The sequence below is a fragment of the Prosopis cineraria genome, unplaced genomic scaffold, assembly GCF_029017545.1.
Source record: "Prosopis cineraria cultivar Desert tree isolate PC_DT_omini unplaced genomic scaffold, ASM2901754v1 PC243, whole genome shotgun sequence".
Lineage (NCBI taxonomy): Eukaryota > Viridiplantae > Streptophyta > Magnoliopsida > Fabales > Fabaceae > Prosopis > Prosopis cineraria.
In genome coordinates this window covers 9,565-33,692 of record NW_026555570.1, presented here as the reverse complement: position 1 = coordinate 33,692, position 24,128 = coordinate 9,565, and the positions used below count along the sequence as shown (strand labels likewise).

Below are 24,128 nucleotides of genomic sequence, written 5' to 3'. Positions count from 1 at the left end.
CAGTGTCTTGTTGGTGTTTTGATCATCGTTGTGGGTTCCATATTCGGGCCTGCACCGTGGTCTTCCTGGCAGTATTGACTATGGAGGACATTGATTGGGATTGGCTGCTTTACAACTGTCATGACTTTCAAGGGTCCAAATGTATATCCTGCAACTCGTTCTTAAAGGTTGCGTAACTAAGAAGGAAAGACGTCAAACTGATGGACAAGTCAGAATTTGAGGTTGTTAATTGATCTCACAATATTTTATTTTTATGTCGACAGTCGACCCCATGGATATGATTAAGCTGGTGGGGTGCGACCAATTAATACTCTATGCATCCAAGTTCGCCTCCACACGTTACACCCGGCCCATCATCGTGTGATATGGATATATCCTCAATTCTTTTTTATTATATTTTGTTTTTACTTGGACCAATATTAATACATCATCGATTCAGACCGCGTCCACTGTGACCGGGAGGCCAAGATAAGTACATTATTTAATAGGAATCGGAACCGGACTGCTGCAGACACATCAATTTTACATAAATCATCATATATAGATATATATATATATATATATATAGCGGGCGCTGCCAGCACATACGAACTATTTTTTCCGTGTTATTATCACCTTTCTTTTCCATCCTTAAATAATAAATGGGCGTTCATTCTGGCCGAGAAAAATGAATATCCTATTACTTTGATCTCGTATTTAATTAACAAAATAAAACACAGACAAAGAAAGAAGAACTTGTCTACATCAGCTTGGTGAACAAAAAAAAAGGGGGAAAAACTTCGCTTTCGGATTCAGTTGAGGTGGAGGCCCTCGTTGTGACAAAGTTCATTCCAGAAGAAAAGTTTACGTCAGTCTCTGCTTGATCTCATAACTGGTAGCTTCGACTTCTGTACAGTACTCGCAAGCAAAGATGGAGCCTTTGCTGAAAGGCGAAAGCAGTGGTCAGAGGATGCGACCGCCTGGGATTTTCCATCATCGCTCACATGCTATAGCCTACGGCACGCCCTCCGTGAAAGCGGCAGCACTTGTGGATCTGGTTAGTTCGTTTCCATTTATGTTCGTTCTGTCCTGGTATTAGACATTTTATTTTTTTGGACTTTGCATTGGTTGCGGTAACTTCAATAACAAGCCAATGCGTTCTCTCTTAACTTCAACATAGCTGTTGAGTTGCTATTGAAGTGACATAAATCTCTGTATTTAAGTGGCAATTATCAATATGTATATTCCCTTTCTGATCAGTTTATGCTCGTTGTATTGGTTGGAGTTGCATTCTGCAGGCTGAAGACGGCGTCGGCATCCCGGAGCAAATCCTCGATTCGTCTAGATTTCAGAGTTCTGCTAGATTTTATTTTATATTTATTAAATTAAACTTTATATGGTCTCTTGGTTACTTTGCCCTGCTAGTCCTGAATTTCCTCGAGGTTAGTATTAATTTTACTCTCCCTTTTGGATGCATTGGAAATTAAAAGGCAAAAAGATTACCACTAATTGAGTATTAGGCTTTTAAGAGACTTCCCATATTGCTTTACACTGTACAGAAACCCTTGTGGTGTGAAAAATATACCGCTTATTCTTGCGAAGATAGGGAGTATTTCTTTCTGGGGCAGCTGCCATATCTAACTGGTGCAGAATGTGTTATTTACGAGGTGAGAGTATATGGCTCTTTAGAAAGGATTTCTTTGTAATTGCTTGATTTCTTGATGAACTTTTTTGAGGCTGCCTTCCTAAGACTAGTGAATACCTTTGGTAACATTTATGCCATTAGTATCGTTCTGCTTCATTGCCTTGTTTACTTTATGCATATTGTGGACCTTGCTAGTGTGGCTAACTGTTAAGTAAGCTTCTTGGAGGGTTAAAGAAAGTGTGAGTTTCACAATTGCCTTCCACTGTATCCATTCACTGTTGCTCTGCATCTTTCTTGTTCTTTATTTTGACGGTTATGCATAACTGGGTCAAATTCTTATACAATTATGTCATAAATTGAAAATTACCTATGAATTTTTTTTTTCCTGTGGAACTACAAGCGATTGGCTTTTACCAAACAAGTGTCTTGCTCGACCTGTGTGGTTATTGAAGTGTCTTTATATTCTTTTCTTAGTTATCTGTGGTGTATGTGTTGCTTGACCTTTTTCTTCCTTACACAGGGTATAACTCTTCTTGTGCTTATCGTGCATATTTTTTTCCCGATATCGTATGAAGGCTCCTGCATATATTGGAAAAAAACTGTTAATCAATTGAAGGTATGCTGCTCCAAGATCTTATGAATATGTTTTATATTTTTTATATATTTCTGGAGAAGTTGCTGCATTTACTTAAATTGTTCTCTCCAGTGAAGAATGGTATACCTTTTAGTGAATGGATTCAATGCCTCCGCATGTGCTATTTAAACCTTTTCGTGGTGACACAGTGTTAGAAATAATGACACCACGGACATATATACTGTAAGAAGTTTTGAAGTTCTCTGCAGCGTCAATATCAAGAAGAATTGTAGAAAAATAAAAAGATAAAACGGAGACATGTAGGAGATACAGGGAAACATTAGATATGCGAAGTTGGTGCAAATCCTCATTGGATTTTGAGCGTTCATGCATATGCTGTCCAAAAATATGTAACGATATCTTCATATAGTTAAACTACCACTGTCTTAGTTACTGAGGAAGAAAATCTGCTGAATGGTAGCAAATCTGAGGCAGCATTGGCTGTTTCTGTTTCCAGAATTTAGTGGACATGCTGTATCCTTAGATATTACCCTGATACTAGAATCACATTATACTGTGGAACCAAAAATGATAATAATTTTTATATCTAAATCTTTTTGTAGCAGATCCTATTTTAAGTCTACTCTATAATTGTCTTCCAAGTTAGTTATTTGCCCAACCTAAGGACACAACATATTACAAATTTGGAAACCTAATAAAGTTTTTCTATATTATATGTAGTTAATATGCGGCTCTAACTTAGAGCTACAAATTTGTTCTTACATTAGTTCAAAAAAGGAAAAAAAAAACATTGGACTGTGAAAACGATTGGAGGGAAGAGGATAAGATATCCTTGGAAAGCAATATGGTAAGTAAATTAAAACTTTCATAATACACTTAATGACAATATTTTATAGTTATGACAACATGACATTAGTAGTAGTAGTGGGAGAGGCAATTATGAAACAAAGAGTAATGACCAACAACCAACAATAATGAACAGCTCATATGCTTAATGCAATGCATGTTGTTACTGTGCTTATGTTATTTTGCATATTGCTCTTACTTCAAATCTGGACCTTATTTGTGTGCATGTCCGTGGACTTGTCTAAAATGGAGGGGGGCAAGATCACGTCGTTTTAAGATTATCTTTTCTCTAAGCTCTATTATTTAATATACTTTCTTATCTACTAATAAAATGATTTGTTGGTATATACAGGTGTTGTGTCTGTTAGTTCTGGCTGCTGATATGGTGGTTTATGCTGTGTATTTGTCTCCAGTGACTTTTTATTCTCTACCTGTCAGATTTGCACCTTATGTCAGGGTTCTTCTTTTCATTTTACATATTAGGTATTTTTACATGACCCCTTCCCCCCCCCCAAAAGACAGTTTTCAGAATACTCCTTTCAAACCTCTGTATGAAAATTTTACAATCATTGCTTTGTCTGAAATCAAAAAATTCATGCAAGAAATTATTATTTGTTCAAAACATAACTGGAAAATAATAAAAAAGACCAAGATTTCAGTAGAAGGTAGAATACATGACTTCTTTTGTTTATCTCCATCTTCTGCGCTAATTAACATCCATCTCCTGCTGGTGGTTGTTGATTGTGAAAGTGACCTTTGTTGACAATATTTAATTTTCCTTGGCCTACCAAACATCTCAGACATAGAGAAATTAAACAATGGCAGTATTGGTTGAAAAAGGAGTCAGCACCTCATAGATAATTATGGGCTCGTTTGAAACTGTTTTTGTTTAATTATTCTGAGAACTGGTGTTTTGTAAAACACTAAAACACGTTCAGGGAACAAAAAAGAAAAAATAATGAAAACAAATATTTTTTGCATTTTCCTTTGTTCTCCAGAGCAATAATCCTACAACAACTAAAAGATGTTTTTGTTTTTATTCTCCAGAACAAATTTGGTTTTTTTTTTTGTTCTCCAAAACATTTTTTGAAAACACACTACTAAACAATTTTTTTTTTATTTTTTGTTTTGTTTTGGAGAATAGAAAACTGTTCTCAGAACAGATTGCCAAATGAGTCCTAAATTTTCTTACTAAATAATTTCATCTGTATCTTCTTTGATATCTTGTTTTCTTGGCAACTCTATTTTACCCTCATTGATACTGATGTTTGGAAATATAGGTGACAAAATTTCAAAAGATTTGGAATTTCCTAGATCAGATTTTCAGAGGTCTCTATTGCTGACACATCATTTGAAATGGAGGAAAAATGATAATATTTCACAACATAAAGAAGTATTAAAACTTGAAAATCTCCTCCTTTTCTTTGAGTCCCTATGGCTTTGTTTACTACCTTTTACTTAATTGAAAGATCAAAAGGGAAAGGTGTTGGATTAGGAGGTGCAACAAAAAATTAAAATTTAAATCCCAATCGCGATCGTGGACCGATCAAATTCGTTTAAGTCAAAGTGGATACAAGAAATCCCTTTTCTAGCGTCGTACTTCTCAAGTTTTCTTTAAGTGTCTGGATTTCAAGAGCTAACAATGCATATCGGCTCCCTCTACCGTAATATTAGAGTCTAGTAGAGGGAGCCGATCTGCTGGTATTACTGTAATATCATAGCCCAATAGAAGGATCTTAGGAGCTGACAATGCAGATCAGCTTTCTCATATTAATTGAGAGATATTATTGGATTGAGATATCATTGGACTCCTTGATGAGTAATATTTCTCAATGTAAGGGACAAATTCCAACTTGATCACTCATATTTCTCTTCATGAATATCACTAAACTCAATTATAGCCTTTATGATCACCCGGTTAAAGGTGACTTTTGACTAGGTAAAAGTTTAATGGTCATCATGTAGGAATTCATAATGATCTTAGATCAAAGAGCTTAGTAATATGGTTACATATGAGATAATCTTATGATTTGTACCATGCAGTTTTCTCATAATGGGTCAGTCTAGCACCTTGTATCCTTTCAAATGTCTATGACTTTGATTTATATCTCTATAACTAATTAAAGTCATATTATTGTTGTATTATCTATCATTCCTCATATATGACTGATTAGGGATATTTAGGACAATTACTATAGTTTATTTAAGGATACAATTATCATAGTGAACATACAATTAATATGGTAACAAAAAAAAAATTCATTAAATAACAATGTTCATAGTATAATGATTGGTTCTAGGGCACAATTTTCAACAAAAGAGAAGGTTAGAATAGTTGGCACTGTAAGATCAGACGTCATGTTATATCCTTGCAGTTATTATTTAGTACTTTATCACTTCACTTATCATGTTTCACATGCATTGTGAACTCTTCCATATTTGGACAAAATGAAAATGCCCTTGCGGCTCCTTTGTTTGAAATAATCTAACACATTAAATTTTAGGGAATTACGAGCAACCCTTACCATCTTGGCTGGAATGCTTGGCACATACCTGAATGTCCTGGTTTGTTTACTATCTTACCTCCGTTCCTAGCTCTTTTCTTTTCCCATATGCAATAGTAGGTAGTTTTGAAAAGTGTTTTAGTCATGTTGCATAAAAGATGTATCGAGTCACACTTGTTTACAACTTTTTTAGATTATTTCTTTTGGAAAAATTCATTGTTTCTCTACCAAATACTTCATTCTGTCTAATTCTCATGAATTGCAGGCCTTGGGGCTTCTGTTTCTTCTTTTCTCAAGTTGGGTGGCCTATGTGATGTTTGAAGATACTCAACAGGGGAAAATAGTATTCACTTCCTATGGCACCACATTGTATCAGATGTTTGTTTTATTTACCACATCCAATAATCCAGATGTTTGGATTCCTGCATACAAGTAAGATGTTGAAAATTTTTTAAATTTCCATTTTTGTCATAATCTGCCGAAAAATGTTAGGTCTAAGTGATGCAGTATTTTTAACTGCTTTAAATATATTTGATGTTTCGTTTTTTTATGTTGGATTTGATTGTGGAAGTCTTTGTTTCTATATATCATAATCATGTCTGTATTATTCTCTAAGGCTTTTGCAAATTTTCATGGGGGCTTACTTTCATGAGAATTCATAGATCAATTATTATATTGTTTAAGATATTTTCTTTTGAGGCATTTGCAAATTTTACAAGGGCTTACTTTCATGAGAAATTGTAGATTAGCTATTATATTGGCATGTAAGTTGACCGCAACATTTTTATTGAATAAAAAAATGTTATCATTGTCGGTAGAGATGAAATAATTATAGTGTAGGATATCTCTTATCCTGTTAAGTTTATCCCAAGTAATTACTGCTCTGAATTTCATTGAATTGTGGGCTTTTTTAGGGCTTCACGTTGGTACTGCCTGTTTTTTGTTCTCTTTGTGCTGTTGGGGGTCTACTTTGTCACGAATTTGGTCCTTGCCGTTGTTTATGACAGTTTCAAGAGTGAGGTACCCAGTACTAAAAACTTGTAAATATTGCATCATGTTGTTGCTATTTTCTCATATAGTTACTCATTGGAATTTTACTCGGAATGTAGAAGAGTTTTTACTGTATATTATTTATATACTCTCTAAAGAAAATTAAAATGACAGCTGATGGCTCTTGAATTTACTATTTTTGCAGCTTGCAAAACAAGTTTTTGAGATGGATCAAATGAGAAGAAATATGTTGGGGAAAGCATTTGATCTGTTAGATGATAATGTAAGCTTATTTTATTTTGGTTTGTTGGTCATGATCTGAATGATAGAGCACAATGGCGTCATATAATCCATGTAGCCGATCCCATCTAGTTGGATAAGGCTTGTTATTGTTGTTGTTGGTCATGGTCCAGTATGAACAAAACTATATATATATAAATTGTACAAATTGCAAGCAGGTGCACCTGCACGTGCATGTCTGTGTGTTTATTCATTCATTCCATTATTACTGTTATCATTCCATTACTACTGTTATCATTTGTGATGTGCCTTGCCAGTCTATATATAAGTTTCTGGCCCTTCTGTCTTTCTGTGGTTTTTCTTCCTTTGATGTCCTTGTGCATCCTTAAGGATCTTTGTTTTTGCTCTTCCTTCAAAGTTATGGAGAAGATTATGGAATGCATTTTTTCCCCTGAAACTCAGAATAACATAATCTCCGAGGGTGCAGTTTATTTATTTGGGAAAGGAAAGAACTAAGTAAGCGTCTGTATAAAAATTAGCAGTAAAAAGACTGATAAATCTTTACAAGAAGTCATGAACTAACTGGGACTAAGATTGAATCTGAACTCACGGAAGTTCAAAAGTGCTCTAGGCTTAGGATGTAAATACATTGTCCATAATAATGATCTGGCTGCTTGGTGCTGTACTATCATGTGTACTGTCAAGAATATGCAGACAATGTGACAGCAGCTTCATTAGATGGGACAAGAATTGCGAGAGGAGGATAAGTTAGCCTCCTTTAGAATAAAACGGAAGGGGAAGGGGAAAGAGAAGGCAATGAAAAGAAATTGAACTTGAGAAAATAACAATGCCATCCTATGCCTATTCAATTTGGTCAAAGAGACGTTCTTAAAACAACCATGAATAGAACACTAAGGGGAAGCAAGAGATGTGATCATTTTCTCATAGATCATTTAATCATTTCTAATTTGACCTTATATTTTTTCCTTTCAAAATGTGACACTGACTATCACTTGGTTTCTATGCTTAGGAAAGGTTCCTTTTGTGATTATATGCAACTCATTAGTGTTGATTCTAAAGCTTCGTGAGATTCATTTTTGTGCTCGCAGCATGTTGGGTATCTTAACAAAGACCAATGTATTGAACTCTTTCAGGAGCTGAACAAGTACAGGTATTACTTTGTTTACTTGTGTTCAATATTCTTTCAGATTTATCATATTATTCATTTGTTGCTTGCTCATGACAGTTTCAGTTAAAAATGTTCCCAAATTCCCATATATTTATTAACATGAAAGAGATGTTTTTTTTTTTTTTTGCTATTATTCATGATTCACTTTTATGCGGGTTCCTCTTCTTTTTCAAAAGAAGGGGGAAAAAAAAATCTTAATGGAAGCGCATATGAAGAGGGTTATCCAGATCTTCATAATTTAACTTGAGATATAGAGAGTCAGAAGTCAAGTTTCAGAACGTATAAACTGCTCATCTGACTTTACTGACCGTAGGCAAGAGAGAACATCAAGGTTACAGTACAAGGGCACTTACAAACACTGTCTTACCTTAAATGATTCCTTGGCTTCCAATGCAAGTTACTTAGATGTGACAACAGCTGCCAAGTTTCCAGTTCATTGCAATATTTTCAGTTAATAGCTTTAGAAATCCTTAAGCTAGATTGCTTTGTGAAAACTTGAAACAATTGCTGAGCTATCACTCAGCCTGTCCTTTGAGCAAGTCAATTCTTTTGGAGGTTAAAAAACTCTAGTTTTATTTTAGCCGATAAAGGAATTCTATTGTTAATCAGGTCACTCATCATCCTTATGCCCCTCCCTTCCCCCCTTTGTCCTCTGGTGCTAAACACACAAACACACAAACGCATACTTTCAGTCACAATAATATAGGAAGATGGTGAACCTTTTCCCTTTAAGGAGAAAGAGGCAGGTGTGTCCAATTATTGGGCATATAAATGCAATTTTGCACCACGACTTCATACAGAGGTAGTCTGGGAACCACCTGTTTGGCATATTTTCTGCATTTCACTATTGTAACTGGTAGTTGCTCATTACTGCGATTTCTTTTCTGGCAAAGTGGTGTTACCTAATTTCTTGGATCGACAATATAAGCTGATCTTACTATTTTGGTCCTAACTTTGTATCTTTCTATAATCTTCCTTCCACCTTGTGAATGTCAAAGCATGAACTTATCTGTCTTTATTAGGACTTTGCCAAATATTTCCCGGGAAGAATTTGAGTTGATATTTGATGAGCTGGACGATAGTCATGATGTAAAGGTGCGTTTTGTCTGCAAGCTTTTCTTTTATGTTTTTCAGATGCAACTTTTTATGCATGTGATTGTGTAGATTAAATATGGTGTTCCCTGTTGCTTGAACCTGCATATCTCAAACGATAATGTATAATTGCATCTGTGCTTATAGGTTTCCAAAACCTGTCTTTGCACATGATCTTAATGTGTACACTTGTCCAGTAATATAGAGTTGACGTTTCACTGTCATTTTAAACAGATTTCACATAACATTTTGAATTTTCTTTTTCTTTTTTTTTCTCTCCAAAATATAACATTTTGATTTATATTTTTGATCCTGAAATTTTCAACGCTATTCAACTTTTTTAATTTCAGATCAACAAGGATGAATTTGCTGATATTTGCAATGCCATTGCTTTAAAGTTCCAGAAGGAGGATAGTGTAAGTTCAGATAATGCTAGAACATTTGGAAGCTTATGTGCAGAATCTAATTTTTTTCTGTTCTTATTGCAGCCATCTTACTTTGAGTACTTTTCATTCTACCAAGCTTCTATCTCCAAGAAGTTGAAAGCCTTTGTGCGGTGCCCCAAGTTTGGATTGCTAATATCCTTCATTCTTATATTGAATCTGATTGCTGTTGTAATTGAGACAACGGTATGGTATATTATACCTTATAGCATGTTAATAATTGAATACATTGGCTTATTTGGCCCAAGCAAACAGGATCTTGCTGGTTGCCCCCCCAAAAAAAAAAAAAAAACATTTTGCTGGATCCCTTTATTCTTGTCACCAACTGATTTTAAATTTAGTATTGACTCTTGTTTGATGTGAGATAGGGGGGGTTCAAAATCTATTATGTCAAAGAACCATTTAACTGAATCTTAAGCATTTAGGTTGGAATCCAATAATTAAAAAAAAAAAAAAGAAAGCAAAAAAGAGGAGATTGAGGAAACACTATTCGAGGAAAACATTTAGTCTCTAATAATACATGGTATCCTATATTTACCATATTTGTCAGAGGTATCCTTCAATGATTTGTTGCTTTTCATTTGTTATCAATTATCTTACTGATACTCTGGTAGGTGATGTTTGACAAATGTAGTAGCAACCATTGTTGTCCCTGGATGCTAATGAATTATTTGAGATGCTCTCCTTGCATCATATGCTCCATCGATAGATTAAATTATCATTATAAGTTAGAAAAAGAACATGTGTTTGTTGCATGTTATTAAGTATTTTCAGAAAATTCACCTCAATCCTTTTATTTTTGAAGCATCATATTTACATAATGTAACAGAGAAGTAATATGTTGTTTATGTTAGTGTCATACATATCTCTTCCCACCTAGATTTTGTATTATTTTGTTGCTTCTATTCTTTTTTGATCTTCACAAGCATTTTGTTAATTTATCTTTCTTCGCATGCAACATTACAGCTTGATCTACAAAATAATTCTGCTCAAAAGGTGTGGCAAGGGGTTGAGTTTGTTTTCGGTAAGTGGATGAAATAGTGTACTCTCGTCGGACCACAATATAAGGCATCTTTTAAAAACCTTGCCTAGTCCAACTATAGGACATCGGATAACTTTTATATTTGTTTTTCCAACTATGCCCTTTATTTATTACTCTTTTTGAAAAAGTCATGTACTAAAATTTTAATTACTATTATCAACTATCAAGGCTTTTATATAAGGCATTTAATGATGGCATAAATGAAAAGATATGGACATTTTTAAGAAAATTTAAGGTTTCAACTAACATTATTCGTAAACCGTGAATTAGTTAATTATGACTTATATTGTCCTCCGGAGGGAGTATCTTCTTGTTGTTGGGTTCATTATCTATTTCTGCAATCCATGTTGAGCTATTAAATTGAGTTAATAATTTTTGTAACTTACCTGCATGTCACTCCCTGCTGTCCAAATGATTTTTTCAGAAGACTCTACATTTATGTGGGCTAATTCGAATAATTTTTCTTTGATACTTATTAGCTCAAATTCAATGTCGTACATTATATGTTACAGTGCAGCTTTTGGTTTACATACTGTTGATTGTTTCCTTGCTGTACTACAGGGTGGATATATGTAATAGAAATGGCTTTAAAAGTTTATTCATATGGATTTGAGAATTATTGGCGGGATGGTCAAAATCGCTTTGATTTTATGATCACATGGATAATTGGTAGGCTTCTAATTATCTGGAGTTTTTTGCTTCTTTAAATATTATCTGATTTTATTAGCATATTCTCTGAATTTCTTATTAAATATTGGGGATAATTTTACTCTTCGGCATCTGCAATTTTTTACCATGTGTTCATGACCCACCCATTGAAGTCGTTTTGCGGCCTTCTATTTTGATGTTATGTGGCGTAAAACCTTGTTCTAAGGCTATTTCATGGTGTTCTGACTAATGATTCAAACTTTTGCAGTCATCGGGGAAACTATGACTTTTGTTACACCTGATGGGCTGATTTTTTTCTCAAATGGAGAATGGTATGGACTTTTTTACTTTGAAATGTGCTATTTGTTTTTTTTTTTGGGGTCTACAGTAGTGGTGCATTTCAATTGGTCAAACATAATGACTAATGTTGCACTTCTGAGGATTCACGGAATACAGTCTCAGTCTAATGCATGTCATGCTATTGCATTATTCTATTGATCTATTGACTGAGATTTAAAGATATATGATCCATAGATTGCATTTCTTAAATTTTTTTTATTTTCTTTATTAATACCTATATATAAGTATAAGCTGATTATTGGATTGTCATCATTTTTCAATTTGGCAACATTATGAGTTAATTAAATTTGAACTTTCTTAAATTCTTGATAATTTTTTCTAGAATTTTTTTCATTATTGTTATTGATGTGACAATTTTTTTCTTATAAAATGATTATAAAAAGACTAATTCCCTTATACCACAATAGACTAATTGATAGTTTGCGTTAATTTTTTATATGTTTAAATTCATAAAATATTTTAGGGAAAATACAATTATTGGTCCTTATAATTTTTTCTTGTTTTGGTAGAGGTCACTGCAGGGTTTTTTCATTGCTGGAGGTCCCTCTAGTTTATCTCATCGATAATGTTATTCTCTCTATTTTTAAATATGTCTAGGAGAACAATGAGGTGGTTCTAACGATGTTAAATATGCTGACATGTGATTAATGTCATTGATCTTTGTGATGAGGTGGAATTATGATTCAATAGATTGACATTTGAAACTTGAAACAGAATGGGGTGGACAACGGTGTTAATCTGTTGAATCATAATTCCACTTTTACATGGTTTAACGGCATTAGTTACAGGTCCACATATTTAATACCATCAGTGCTATCTCATCATCTTTATAGGTATATTTAAAAATAGAGGGATTAACGTTGCATATTGGATACACTAAAGGGACTTGAAGCAATGAAAAAAACTATAGGGACTTGTACCAGAACATGTTAAAACTATAAAGACCAATAGTTATGTTTTCACAATATTTTAAGTATTTTATACCTTAACCTTTCATTCTGAATATTAAGACATTATAGATGAACTTGTCCCCTTCATCACATGCCCCGAATCTAGTCTGAATATATGGATCAATGTGAATGGCATCTAATGACAGTTAAAGATGCATGATAGTTATGTGGATGGCCTGTGAAGGATTGCCAGTATATGAGGTGAATTGAGTAAATGCTAAATAAGCTATTTTATGACCAAAATAAAATGAGCAGAGGAAAAGGTTCTGTACCTAGCTGTAATTTGAACTCATGATAATATCTTGCATCCACTTTTCTTTGCTTCATACAACGATGTTTGCAGAAGTTGTGATAATTATATTGATGTTTATGCTATTCTCTTTCTCAGAGTTTCTGAATAATACATTATGTGTTGTCATTATTACATTGAGGGAAAAAAGGTTTTGTTTTTAGTATTTTCTCATTATTGTTTCTGAATTCCTACTACAAAATTCCAATAAATTTGCTAAATTGACCTTAAAATATGTAATAGCATGTCTTGTTAGCCGAAGTAAAAATTTACAGTTTGAAGAGGAACTCAGTTTCTTTCCTGCTAAGCCCTGAAGATAATATATGTTTATTTACAGGATTCGGTACCTTCTTTTAGCAAGAATGCTGAGGTTGATAAGGCTCCTTATGCATGTCCAGCAATACCGAGCCTTTGTGGCAACCTTCCTAACTCTCATACCAAGTTTGATGCCATACCTTGGAACCATATTTTGTATCTTATGTATTTATTGCTCCCTTGGTGTACAGGTGAATAAAGTGCCTTTTTTTTTTTTTTTGGGGGGATGCTTCCTTAATTGAGTATTGAAATTTTCGTCATTCATTAGTGAATCAAATTAAGGATTATTTTGACCTTATCTCTGGCAATTATCTTCTCTTTTCTAATGCCTTCCTTCACTGCTCTAACAATGGACCTGTGAAAATACTGTCTACTTTCATCTCTTTGTTTATTATTGTTAAATTGATGTGTGGGGGTATCAGTGGGTTCTATTATTCAACTTTTTATGTGGTTTTAATTTGTAGATCTTCGGTGGAATTGTCAATGCTGGAAATCCCAAATTGGAAACAACAGGCCTTTCTGACAATGAGTATCCTTTGCTCATCTATAAAATCATGTTCAACGGTTGTAGCTAATCCATTCTAGAAATAACTATCGGTTTCATTTTCTCTTGGATGATTCTTCTTAACAATAATAGCTATCTGATCTTTAATTTTAATGATTATCCAAATGGAATGGTTACACTTTTCAATTTGCTAGTCATGGGAAACTGGCATGTATGGATGCAGGTATGGGTACCATTTCACCAAATTTTATCATTTTCGCTGTCATCATTTGGTCAACAATGACTACTGTAGTGCAGTTGCCTTTGTCTTAGAAAGGGTCGTTCTCTCTGAAGAGGGTCCACTCTTGGGCGTGTTCTTTCTGCCTGATTTTAAGGCCTTGTCGTTTGAGTCCTTCACTAGCACCAATAGTCAGTGCATTGTAAATGCTTATGAACATCCAATTGCACGTCAGTGTCAGACTTTGGGATGTTTATTCACATTATTAACTTACCAGTATTAGATTTATGGTTGTGTCATTGTTTGAAAATGACTTCCTATATCGTATACACCTGACACATATTTTGTGGTTTTCCATGTCAGAGCTACAAGGAATTAACAGGAACTTCTTGGACCTATCTTTACTTTATTAGCTTCTACTTAATAACTGTTCTGCTGCTTTTGAATTTGGTAAGCTTTGTTTTTGTACTTATTAAATGCTTTATGATTATATCGGCCTTAACATTCCACAGTAGAAAGCTTATTAAATTACATGAAGTTACACTAATTTTCTTGTAGGCATGTACTACACATACCAGTTCTTTGCATAGTTAACTCGTTTGCATTTTTGTTGTATAAACAGTTGTCCTTATTGTCCATGTGTTATCTTTGCTTATGTTTAGTAAGTTAAAAGTGATTATGTTTTCCCTGTATTTTAGGTTGTTGCTTTTGTCTTGGAGGCATTCTTTGCTGAAATGGAGCTTGAGACGTCTGCTGATACTAGAGAAGAAGATGACAAGGTTTGTAGTTAATCTCTAACTCTAGTGCTTATCGTATGTTTCTGTGCCAGTTATGCATTTGTATACTATTAACTAAAGGTTTTCCACGTGCTCGTGTTGAATCTCGATCTTGGATTGTTTTTTATGCTGTCAGTATATCATTGTTAAATTTGATGGCTAGACAGTTTACGTGTGCATATATTTTCAATTTCTACAGAAACTTGTTGAACCTCTGTTTAGTTTCTGATGCTATGTTTTGTCATCTTGTAGGAGGTTGAAGGAGAAAGACATCGAAGACGACGTATTGGGTATGTATATCTGGCAATACTTCTTCTGCTGGCACCACCGTCAACTATCTTTATTTAAGTTGACTCAGATGGTGCTCTTCTTATCTTGTTTTGGTGCAGCACCAAATCCCGCAGCCAAAGGGTTGATGCTCTTCTTCATCATATGTTGAGCTCTGAGTTGTGTCAAGCACAGCCTTCACATCCATAACGGCTGTTGCAGGTGAAACGGGAAAGCTACTTGTCTACCTGGTTTTTTCTCTTACGCAAAGAAGTCTGTCTTTGTTGAGCTTCCTCAATTTAACTTGGGTTGTAAACCATTTCTTATGCCGTAGTTTTTTTTTTAAATAAATGAACAACATGTGGTAGCTTATGATAAATGTGAATCTGTATTTTTTTTTTTAATCGTTACAGGAAGCGCTGAGGAGAACATTTCAGTATATACATGTATCTGTAATGCTTCATGGGTCAGTGGTGTCATCGTTCTGCTTGATGGGTTCAAGGCTGGTACTAGAGGTGGGGAAATATGAGACAGAATTATATACTAGTTTCACACAACACATTTAAATACTATAAAGTTCATTGACAACTTAATAAAAGAAAATGATGACACATTTTATTTTGTTCAGTTGTTAATAGATCTTGTAGTATTTAATTATATTATGTGAGACTTTAAAGTAATTCTCCAAAAATGAAATGAAACATGTGTGGATCTTGAGTGATTAGTTGGAGGTGGATTGAAAGTTTTCTTTTGTTTTTTTTTTTTTTTTGGTTTTTGGGTAATCTTTCCTCCCTATGGAAAGAGAATTGACGATTAAACATGAATAATCTTGTAGTATTTAATTATATTATGTGAGACTTTAAAGTAATTCTTCAAAAATGAAATGAAACATGTTTGGACCTTGAGTGATTAGCAGGAGGTCGGATTGAAAGTTTTCTTTTTTTTTTGTTTTTGTTTTTGTTTTTGTTTTTGGGTAATCTTTTCTCCCTACGGAAAGAGAATTGACGATTAAACATGGTTGAGGCGTTGAGTTGAGTGGGAGTTTTTTTTTCTTCTGGATCTGACCGAGGTTTTTTTTTTTTTTTGGGGGGGGGGGGTGGTATAGCTGTATCATCTACGGGGATGGTGTGTACTTTATTCACAACGCACATATTTTTTTAAAATATATTATATATTATTTAATATTTTAAAACTTAGTCCATTTTATACGTATATAAGGGTATAATGTTATAGATATGTTATTAAAAATAAAAATATTCATATTATATTCATATAATTTTTAATATGTAAAAGATTTTATAATTGGCTTGAAAATATATTTTAATCTTGATTTTTAAACTCTAAATGCTGCAGTTTTTTTTTTAAACAATTTTGAGTCTTCTATAATTCTTTAAAAACTTTTCAAGTTTATTAGAATTATGTAATTCTAATAATATTGATGGTTGTTGTTCGGCCTATTGATGAATTGGCTTGTTTGAGTGAAATTGATAGGGAACTTGAACTCAACGACATTGTAAAACATTTGCTGAAAGTTTTTTTTTTTTCGCAAGGATTTTTTGATAATCACATTAGCTACAAGCATTTATAAGAACATATCATGAAATTATAAAAACTTCCTGTAAAAATAGCAGTTTGAAAAATCTTTTAATCTCTTTATACCAGCAACTAAGTAGTGTTTCTTCAATTCTTTTATCATACCATGCACGAGGAAAAATGATGACTTTAAATGTATAAAAGATTATACTTTTTTAACATTTGAATTTGAATTCTATTAAAATATGTAACAAAATATTAAAGAAGTAAAAAACAAAGTTAAACAGAAATCAATATGATATGTGGATAAACATTGAACATATAAAAAATGCATAAGAACTGAAGCAAAAAAATGTGCAGCTTTCAATGGTTCTTAAACTTTGCATTGGTATTGGACATTATAAAATGTGACATCCACGAGAGTTTTTTTTTTTTTTTTGGGATAGAGATCCACCAGAGTTGACACAAAAACTAGTCGTTTGACACTCTGGAACCCAGCGGCCTAAAAAGCAAATGACATTGCGGGGTTCAATTCCAGTCCCCATGCAAGAACCAAAAGCCCAAGCTCATCATAAAACTTCAATTTTTTCACTGCGGCTTGAGGCGCCAACTCCTCGCGCCAATAGCATCGTTCCCGCCGAATTCTGCCCGCCCCTGGCGAACTTGTATATAATCCCTACCTACCCAAACCCATGCTTCATCTCACTAAATCTTCTTACTTTGCTTCTTCATTCTCTTACTTTTCTCCAGATTCTCTATTGCCAACAATGGTGGTCTCTCTTGGTCCCGGCAAATTCTACGGCACCAGCCTTCCTCGGCCACGGATCTACAACGACGTCAAATTTAACGATCACCGGGTTGATCCTCCAGTACCAGTTGCTGATCCGTTTATGTCCTGGGCCAACGAAGCTCACTGGTCCATGGGAGGTCTCAGCCTCAAGCGCTTACGCCTCCAGGGAAAGATCGAGGGCAACGTCAACAAGCTCCGTGCTGAACGTGAAAAGCTCTTCAAGAAGCTGAATCGCAGCCCTGTTGCCGCATCGATTCCTTTTGGACCCAAAAGCGAGAACGTCGTCGGTGGTAAAAGAGCATCCCCGGTTTCACCACCACCGGCTCCCGTCCCGGCAAAGCGACGAAGATTCCTGGCTATGATTGAGGAGGATAACGGGGGAGGGGGAAATTCCAGGGGAGGGGGAGGTTGAAACAGTGAATCGTAAGGTTCGTAGAAGGCTGGTGAAGAAGCTTGGCGATGATTTTGATAAGGTGGCTTTGGCAAGTGAGAGGAGTTGCATGTCTGATTCTGGGAATGATAGGGGTAAAAAGGGGAGCCCATTGAAGAGTTCTCCGGACAGATCGGACTCAATGGCGTTGCGGACCCGCAGTCGGAGATTGGAAAAAGGAGGTGATAATGCTGATGATGTTGCAATGAAGGAGATTGTAGAGGCGAGCAAATCGAATTCGAAAGGAAAGAAGGCTGAGAAGAACACTAACAAGAGTCAAGTAGATAATAGCCCTGTTCCTGGCAACAGGGTTAGAACTTCCCCAAGATTGTCAAGCCGTAGATCCAGTTAGCTGCGTATTGGAAATTATGCAGCTTAATTTGCCTTCTTTTGCTAATAGGAACTAGAAAGCAATGCTTTAATTCATTTCTCTTTTTGTAATTTTGTAATGGTGCTGCTTTTAGGTTCTACAACTGGCTTGATTTTATACGGAATCCAGAATCTCAAATTTCTCTTGTATGATGTTGATAATCTTTTTGAGAGGTTCGACTTTCTCTGCCTGGATGTGTGCATTTTATTCTCATAGGATATCTTTTACGATTAGAAGTTTGGCTGCGAGCTCCTCACTGTAATGTTCTGGCAGTGTCTCCGAAAGCTGACGGCTAATAGATAGCTTGTTAGCAACAACTGTAGATCCATTTCTTGCACCTGGATTTCATAATCCACATAATTTATTGGCACTGTTCTTGAACAATCAAGTAATAAAATTTTCGTGCTAATAATTTTCTTGGAATGCTCTCGGAGATAAATTCATAAAACTCGTTAACTTTGCCAGACCTCAGTGACTATCATTTGTTTGTGCAGGATGCCAAGCTCTTTACTTCGCCCAAACATCACTGACGCAAAAGAAGCGATAAAACTTGGTCATCGATAATTAAATGATCAGTTGAATTGTCCAGAAAAGAGAAACATACACGAAGAACGGCCCTGGCGATATGAAAGCAAATAGCAAAGAAGCTGGTAATGAGTTGATTATTCACAAATAAACCTTGGGATAAATAAATTCTACAATATCAACGATTCGGATTCAAAGGCATTCCCTATAACCTTTAAACTCATTTTCCTTGTAGATTTTGTTTTATCAGGGAACAAGCTTTACAGAAGCAAACATTATTTAAGAATCTGTTATACGTGCTACCACAAAAATACTGTAAACGACTAATCACTCGATTCACAAAAAAAAAAAAAAAAAATGTATACTAATCACTCGAATTAAACATCGGTGATGGAATATAAGGTCATTATAAAACTAGCCATTTTTTTTAAATCTTGGCTTCGCTTCCACAGTATTAAAACTTGATTTTTCTATGGCTAACACAACTCTCTGAAGCTTCGGTTCTGCTGAGTGCGCCCCTTGATTTTGGCCAATCTGCATGATTGTTTGACAAAAAGTGAATAGATCGATGAATTTTCACTGGGTAACAACGTAAAATCATCTCCAAACTCCTCTATTCCTGTGACTAGGAATTGCCAGACTAAAGCACCTGCTCCAGACCTCTTTTTCTTGGCAGATTTGTAGATTATATTTAAAATGGTTTTATACATCATTTCTCTCTCAGATGTTGAGAAGTTCTTGTTCATATCTGACCAGCCATATTCAGAGAACAAGACGGGATGCTTCAATATTTTGTCACCATCTTCCATGTGAGAAAGCATCCACTTGGACACAAACTTCAGTTGGTCTTCAAATACTTGATCATGAAACCTACATAATAAATATATATATATATATATATACATATAAAAGAATCAGCGGTACAGGGTCACGGTAAAAAGAGAACAGTACGTGACATCATGAGAAACTTTGGATGTATATTTCAGAATTCAAATCAGGACGCCAACCATAAAGGGCAAAAATATAATTTTCAATAGAACTCTCTTTAAGACAGTTGATCACTTAAAACGAAATCAAAAGAAACTTAAAGCCAACATCCTCCACGGTGGACCTTCCAGGTCGCAGTGCTCGGGAACTAATAGTTCTAAAAGTAAGTTCCATTTATATCTCTGTGACTTATAGCAATACCCAAACTACAGATTTAGAAATCATACAAAGCTTACCATTGGTCAGGATAAATATGAACTGATGTGAAATCAATATTTGAGGCTTTGGAATTGCGAATAAAATCAGATCCGAGTTTTGATGCCCACTCCTCAGGGTTGACAGTCAACCTTTTTGGGTCATTAGGACCATAAAAACCCTCGAGCCCAACAGTCACCAGGTGGTTCTTGTCAATCGCTTTGACAAAAGTTGACATTTCTTCTATCCATTCCTGCAATTCCAAGTCAATTAAGGTATGCCTGGATATCCACGCAAGCAGCAGCTAAACTATTCTTATTCTACTCCTTTTCCAAACCACAGCATGAAAGTAAAGGCTCCATTGTTCACTAGTTACTTTGAATTTATATGGAACAGTAAAAGCTAAATATTAATAGACTTTAAATACTCATGTTACAGGCTTAAAACCATTTTGCCTTCTGTTCTATAATCATCTTGTGTTAGGACATTCAAATTGATTCATAACGGTCTCAGAAAAATGGGTATGCAATTACTGAACAGTAATCCTTAATCTCAAATTTAGCGTAGCACTTGTCAGGAAGCTTCTGCTGTCATGAGGCAATAACCAGGAAAGTGTTCACAGAGATCATAAGAATTTTTCACTAAACCATGAAATTGAGGAAAGAAAAATAGAAAAGTGAACTACTTTCTCCAACAAGCATGAACCAATCATGTTACAACACGCAATTACTAAAAAAGGGGGGAATGATCAAGATTAAGTTTTAACTTCAAATTAGTATTTAATATTTGATGATTCATCTAGAAATACTCAAGGTCAAAAGAGGTTTAAACTTAAAACTCAGATATAGCACTTACTTGAAGAGTGTCACCTGAAGGATCAGACATGCAACGAGGCTCATTAATCAACTCCCAACCAAATATGATGGGATCATTTCTATATTCAATTCCAGTGATAGTATTTTTCCTTGTCAGGACAGTCTGCAGAAAAAATGCTAACGAAACTGAGTTTATGTAAAGCACAGTCTCAACTCTCAAGATTTGGAAACAATGATCCAAAATTTGGATGTCCAGCCAAATAAGAAGCAGTGAGAACCGGTGATGCAATTAGCATGAAATGGAAGACCATGGATAATATCCTTTTTGACTTGTTTGAGACAGGAGATACAATCTTCATGATTCAGCACTACTTTATTATTAGGAGAAATTTGGATGGTTCAGCATTTAGTGCAATGATAGAAAATTTCTAGTTCAAGATACCATTACCCGGCTAAACTTCTGAACACTTGACAATATGGTTCAGTTCTGAGAAAAATGAGTAAGCTATAAGTGCCACCCATTTGCCAAACAACAGGAATAGCCAGCAGAGAGAAACATGCAATCTACTTGACATGGTTTCTAATTCTATACAATTTTTCATGACACAAATTATCATTGGCAAATGACAAGAAAAGGCATTTCTTTTGACACAAAACGTGGTCCTTTTCAGCCAAAACTAAACACAATAACATTGATAATAAGAACTTAGTTACCATGGTTTACACCTCTGGATTACAAATAAGAAAAACCATCAGGGTTGACATTATATTCCAAACAAATGAATGCTCGATGCATGCACAGGCGTGGAAATATGTTGCATGTTCAAAAAGGGGGGGGGATCTTGTCTCGTTCCACCCCTGCACATACTGCCCAACTCCCCCCTCCCCCAAGTCAATAAGAAAAGAATAACGGACAGGTCCAATACCTTGATATAGTTCTTGAAATAATTACGTATGGATGGGTCAAAGAAGAAAGAATCATTAGACGAGCTTAACCCAATCCCTTCTTGCCATGCCCAATTGACATACTGGGTCTTCCCGCCATATGGTTGCAAGTTATTAACCAAGCTAAGAAGCAGCCTTATTCCATGTTGCTTTGCTTCTGCTATGACAAAATCCAAAGCCTGCGAACCATTCTCAGCAAAGTTTTGATTAATCAGAAAATAATGTTAACTTTCTTACATGGGCCCAAATAATCACCAGCATCGCAATAGAAAGCATTTCTCATTTTCTACCAGTATCAAATATGAATCTCCACAGCAACTATCATAGATTTCTATAACACAAATGCACGTCCAGAAAATCTGCAAAATGTAAGCATGTGTTGCATCCCTAATAAACATTTTGATTTTGGCACATTGCCCCAAAACCAGTTTTGACTGAAAACCCAACAATTTTGGGGACAACATCCAGGAATTCAGTTGGTGGATTAAGGATAATTAATCTACTGCGGAGGAGCAAGAAAGATGAATAAACGCAACTCCAGAACATTTCATGTTTACTCATCCGGCAATTGGAAACAGAGGCATAAATAAAATAATGATAAAAGATCCTAAAATTTTTTCCTCCCCGTATTCCATCGCACTGATGTTTTGCCTTCTCAGGAACAAACTACGGTCTCTCCATTAACATGATTACATCATTTGGCTCTGAAACAACACCCTCAATCTACACAAACTGTACGCATAGCATGATTAATTTACACAAACTGAAAGTAGGGGATGAAGGAATTAACAGCCACAAAAAAAAAAAAAACAGAGAGACAACCTCAATCTGGTTACTGACATCAACCCTATTAAAAAAAGGCACCAAAACACGAAGAGGACAAATTCTAGAAGCAGCATACAACAGAAGTATGAGATCATGACACACACACACACACACACACGAAAAGAACATTACCTTAAAAACTTGTTCATTGAACTGACCAGGGGAAGTCTGAAGGGCATTGTAATCGCCGTCATTGAATGCCCAAGTTCTACAAACGCTTAGACCCATCTTCGCGCCGTTTTGCAGTATTTCCCCGACTCTGTGTCTGGAAAATTCGTCAACAGATTGAGCCATTAACCAGTAAGAATTCCACCCGTTTATGTAGAAAACTTCGCCATCCAACACAAATTGAGTTCCGTTTCTTGTCACAAAAGCCAATTGAGGCTCTTCATCAAAACCGAGCTTCAAGTCACGGAAAGGCATGTAAATGAAAAGAATAAACGATGCAAAACCAAGAATAGGGTAATACAGCGCACTTCCCGCCGACATTCTTCTTTATATATTTATCGTACAAAACTACAAAATTGCAGATGAAAACCAACGAAATTTAACGACCTGCAGAGATTTCCAGATACCGTCGCGGCTCTGTATTCAAGAACTCCACCAGGTTAGTGGCTTTAGATGAGAAGGTCACCGACCCCTGTTAGAATTCACTAAGCACCCCCCAAATTTGACAGAGTTGTAAATTGCTGTACTGGGATGCAGTTAGAGAATTTATAGGGCAAGCTGATTATGGCAAACATGAAATGAGAAGGCTTCAATTAAACCACGACGAGGAAGAAAGACAAAAGAATAACGAGCCTTCCTTCAAAAGGGTCAAAAATAAAGATGATATGGGTTGAAAATAAAGCAGAGATCTTGAACGTGAGGTGAAACGTTTGTTTCAGTCTGTTCGGTAATTGAATGCTGGAAGATGTAGTCCAGACCAAGACTCCAAGCCTTTGTTTTCATACTTCGGCCGCAATATTCCAGTTCTGTTCAGTGTTCAGTTTCCAGAATTATGGGCCATCCCGATGACGCACTCCGCCATTCCCGATACTGTTTACCAAATGGGGAAAAATCAACAATATAAAAATTAAAAATACAAAACTCGCTCGCAACGTGTCCCCTGCGTCCGGTTCGGCATTAAAGATGATTTTAAGCAGCTGTCGGAAATATTCTGCTAATTAAGATTTCAGACCAAGTTTGCCAATTGCATTATTAATTAAGGGTTTGATAAATTATATAATATCAATTGCACAACAAATAAACGGAATTGTACCAGAATAAACCCCATTGTTTACCAACTACATATTTTAATATGAAACCACACCCTGTGGACATAACAGGTGGGCCTACTTCAAGGGTTTATTTGAATTTTAAATGAAAAAAAATTAATTACAAAAAATTAATTAACATAACTTGATGATATTTGGATAATATTTTTTACAGTCGATTTTGTAAAACTGATTTACCAAATAGAAGGAAAATTAGCTTTTACATAATGGAATTTCAAAAATCCAATAAAGTTTAGAAAAATTAGGAGTGTTTGTCTAGTTTATGTAAAATGGAGTTTTAAAAATCAAATGAAATTTAAAAAAATTGAAAAGTTTAGATTACTTTCTCCAAAACCAGGGCTTTAAATCTCATAATTGATTCTTAAAAAAAAAAACACACACACACATATATATCCAAAGTGGCCCCTAACTATCTGCAATGGATCAGGATTAGTTTAAAGGAAAAAAAGAATAAAGAACAGGGGTATCCTATATGAAGTGATTTGCTGAAAGTTTTAATTTAGTACACGTAAAAACAGGATTAAGTTCAAATAATTGACACAGC

At 35.1% G+C, this 24,128-nt stretch overlaps 3 protein-coding genes across 4 annotated transcripts; 2 read left to right on the top strand and 1 right to left on the bottom strand.

Annotated features, from left to right (window-relative positions):
- Positions 1–740: 740 nt before the first annotated feature.
- LOC129296033 (two pore calcium channel protein 1) lies at positions 741–15,760 on the top strand. 2 transcript variants are annotated; one of them, XR_008589683.1, is made up of 24 exons: positions 741–1,036; positions 1,278–1,421; positions 1,539–1,646; positions 2,145–2,240; positions 3,418–3,548; positions 5,570–5,630; positions 5,835–6,001; positions 6,484–6,589; positions 6,765–6,842; positions 7,909–7,970; positions 9,011–9,083; positions 9,431–9,496; positions 9,569–9,709; positions 10,490–10,547; positions 11,127–11,234; positions 11,482–11,545; positions 13,150–13,318; positions 13,592–13,656; positions 13,765–13,855; positions 14,213–14,299; positions 14,548–14,628; positions 14,878–14,915; positions 15,015–15,200; positions 15,306–15,760. XR_008589683.1 is itself a non-coding variant. In XM_054934630.1 (24 exons), the coding sequence occupies exons 1-23, from the start codon at positions 911–913 to the stop codon at positions 15,100–15,102; spliced, it is 2,208 nt and encodes a 735-aa protein (XP_054790605.1). In that variant the 5' UTR covers positions 741–910; the 3' UTR covers positions 15,103–15,114; positions 15,306–15,760. The 2 variants fall into 2 exon arrangements, 1 of the variants encoding a protein (XP_054790605.1); XM_054934630.1 differs by having other exon boundaries at positions 15,015–15,114.
- Positions 15,761–16,898: 1,138 nt separating this feature from the next.
- On the top strand, positions 16,899–17,632 carry LOC129296035 (uncharacterized). The gene has a single exon (XM_054934632.1). It carries the CDS (start codon positions 17,118–17,120, stop codon positions 17,625–17,627), a length of 510 nt encoding a protein of 169 aa, XP_054790607.1. The 5' UTR covers positions 16,899–17,117; the 3' UTR covers positions 17,628–17,632.
- A 1,009-nt stretch (positions 17,633–18,641) lies between these two features.
- LOC129296031 (mannan endo-1,4-beta-mannosidase 2-like) lies at positions 18,642–23,334 on the bottom strand. The gene is made up of 5 exons (XM_054934629.1): positions 22,440–23,334; positions 21,464–21,661; positions 20,578–20,700; positions 19,764–19,975; positions 18,642–19,410 (listed from the first exon to the last, which is right to left on the bottom strand). Exons 1-5 carry the CDS (start codon positions 22,794–22,796, stop codon positions 19,017–19,019), a joined length of 1,284 nt encoding a protein of 427 aa, XP_054790604.1. The 5' UTR covers positions 22,797–23,334; the 3' UTR covers positions 18,642–19,016.
- Between the last annotated feature and the right edge of the window lie 794 nt (positions 23,335–24,128).